Here is a 2,500-nt window from a genome sequence, read left to right as displayed (position 1 = left end):
CTGCTGGACACCTCTCGGCACACACACATCCACTGGTGCTGGAGGCATCACACCTCGCGGCACACACACATCCACTGGTCCTGGAGGCATCATGGAGCCTGCGTCACGCTACACAATGCCAGGAAACAAACAAACAAACATTAAAAAAAGAGAGACAACAGCTAGTAGCTCAGCAAAATGCCCATGGAATGTAATCTCACCTTTGGCCCAAGGGCTACGTGTTGTAGTGCCTCCTTATTTCTAGTTGGGGGAAAAAAAAATAATAATTATAAGGCTCTGATACATTTGGAAAGTGTGTTTGAAGTTAGGGATATAGAGCACAACAATATGCATGTGATCAACTTAAAAGAACTGTTTTGTTACACATTTCATCATAATTGGTGTATGCTACTCTAATGACAAACAAAGAACAGAAATGTTCCGACTGCAAAGCCTAAGCCCCACTAGGAGCAGAGGCCCTTTCATGTTAAAAATATCTTCTAGCTCAACAAGCAGAGCACAGCAACATCAGCAGCACGGGCTGATCTTCAAGCAGTACACTGAAAGACTGATAACTAGCGTTCCACTGTAAAAGACTGCAAACACGCCCATATGCAGTGCTCATCCTATAACTATTTGACCTGGTCTAATCTACAGAAGGACTTGACTGAATTAAATGCACTGTTAGTTAGTCTGTTTATTGTTACTATTTGTACATTTGTAACAGTCCTTGGGGATAAGTAACAGTCCTTAAGGAGAAGTAACAGTCCTTGGGGAGAAGTAACAGTCCTTGGGGAGAAGTAACAGTCCTTGAGGAGAAGTAACAGTCCTTGGGGAGAAGTAACAGTCCTTGGGGAGAAGTAACAGTCCTTGGGGAGAAGTAACAGTCCTTGAGGAGAAGTAACAGTCCTTAAGGAGAAGTAACAGTCCTTAAGGAGAAGTAACAGTCCTGGAGGAGAAGTAACAGTCCTTAAGGAGAAGTAACAGTCCTTGGGGAGAAGTAACAGTCATTGGGGAGAAGTAACAGTCCTTAAGGAGAAGTAACAGTCCTTAAGGAGAAGTAACAGTCCTTAAGGAGAAGTAACAGTCCTTGGGGAGAAGTAACAGTCCTTGGGGAGAAGTAACAGTCCTTGAGGAGAAGTAACAGTCCTTGGGGAGAAGTAACAGTCCTTAAGGAGAAGTAACAGTCCTTGGGGAGAAGTAACAGTCCTTGAGGAGAAGTAACAGTCCTTGGGGAGAAGTAACAGTCCTTAAGGAGAAGTAACAGTCCTTGGGGAGAAGTAACAGTCCTTAAGGAGAAGTAACAGTCCTTGGGGAGAAGTAACAGTCATTGGGGAGAAGTAACAGTCCTTAAGGAGAAGTAACAGTCCTTAAGGAGAAGTAACAGTCCTTGGGGAGAAGTAACAGTCATTGGGGAGAAGTAACAGTCCTTGAGGAGAAGCGTCTGTCAGCTGTGGTACCTGATGAGGATGATTCGGACTTTAGCTGGAGCGCTACTGATGATGGTGCTGGCGTTCTGATAACTGCGGCCATATAGAATCTGTCCATTAATCTGTTATAGAAACACAATCAAAAGGACCAAAAAGTCCCTTCCTTTATAGACCACAACCGCAATGCAGGAAATGTGTGTTATTTATTATGTTTCAGCTACGACTGACAGTGACTGCATAAATATGCAGGATCAGAAAACACATTTCAGAAGATGCTGTCACTGCGTGCGTGTGTGTTTGTGTGTGTCCTGATCACCACTTTACTGTATATGCACGTGTGTGTTACTGTGTGTCGTTTGTGCTAATAAAAAAACTGACTGACTGAAGTCAGCCTTGTTTGTCTTGACCGCTGACCTCCAGAAGTTCATCTCCCACTCTGAGGCGTCCGTCCCCGGCAGCGGCTCCTTGAGGGTCCATGGCCCCGACGTAGATGCTGATAGTGGAGCTAGAACCATCCCTGTTCCCCACCAGCTGCAGACCCAACCCCTCGCTGCCCTGGGTGAGCTCAATCATCAACAGCTCACCCGGCAAACTACCGTACCTCTGCAGCATTCGCTCTACAGGAAACACAATCATTTACACACAAACACAGAGAGAGAGAGAGAGAGAGAGAGGGATAAAGAGAGAGAGGGATAGAGGGATAGAGCGAGAGAGAGAGGGGGGACATTGCTGATATGTAAACAGGCATACAGTTCTTGGGTTGCTTTATAGCTTTAGCGTTCCCTATATATTTGACCTCAACATGTCCTATAGCCTACTGATTGCAACTACACCCGAACTCCCACACCCTAACCTGCTTTGACACACACCCACACACATACACACATAAATCTGTTAATGAAAAAGCACACACCACCCACAACACGCACACACATAGACACACACACACACATACATACAAAAGCATTTCAACATACTCCACAAGGCAGCTAACTCCTCATCACAGCTTGGTCCAAATTGGGCTGGCATGTCGGGTCTTTCTGGAGCGGTCTGCGGGGCGTCTGGAAGTGTTTCTGTCCGTTTCTGTGCGT

General features: G+C 45.7%; 1 protein-coding gene across 1 annotated transcript in view; it reads right to left on the bottom strand.

Moving 5' to 3' along the window:
- Positions 1 to 2,500, bottom strand: part of LOC308381659 (multiple PDZ domain protein) — a gene marked incomplete at both ends in the record, with an annotated part of 38,035 nt that overhangs the window by 6,276 nt on the left and 29,259 nt on the right. The window contains 4 exons of the mRNA XM_080859246.1: positions 1 to 108; positions 201 to 240; positions 1,440 to 1,531; positions 1,824 to 2,026. The exon at positions 1 to 108 is cut by the window's left edge and continues 234 nt beyond it. Coding sequence (XP_080715372.1) covers positions 1 to 108; positions 201 to 240; positions 1,440 to 1,531; positions 1,824 to 2,026 — 443 coding nt within the window. The remainder of the gene's footprint in view (positions 109 to 200; positions 241 to 1,439; positions 1,532 to 1,823; positions 2,027 to 2,500) is intronic.

This window comes from Sprattus sprattus (assembly GCF_963457725.1).
Source record: "Sprattus sprattus genome assembly, chromosome: 20".
Classification (NCBI taxonomy): domain Eukaryota; kingdom Metazoa; phylum Chordata; class Actinopteri; order Clupeiformes; family Clupeidae; genus Sprattus; species Sprattus sprattus.
Note: the sequence above shows the minus strand (reverse complement) of the source record. Positions and strands in the feature narration are given on the sequence as shown.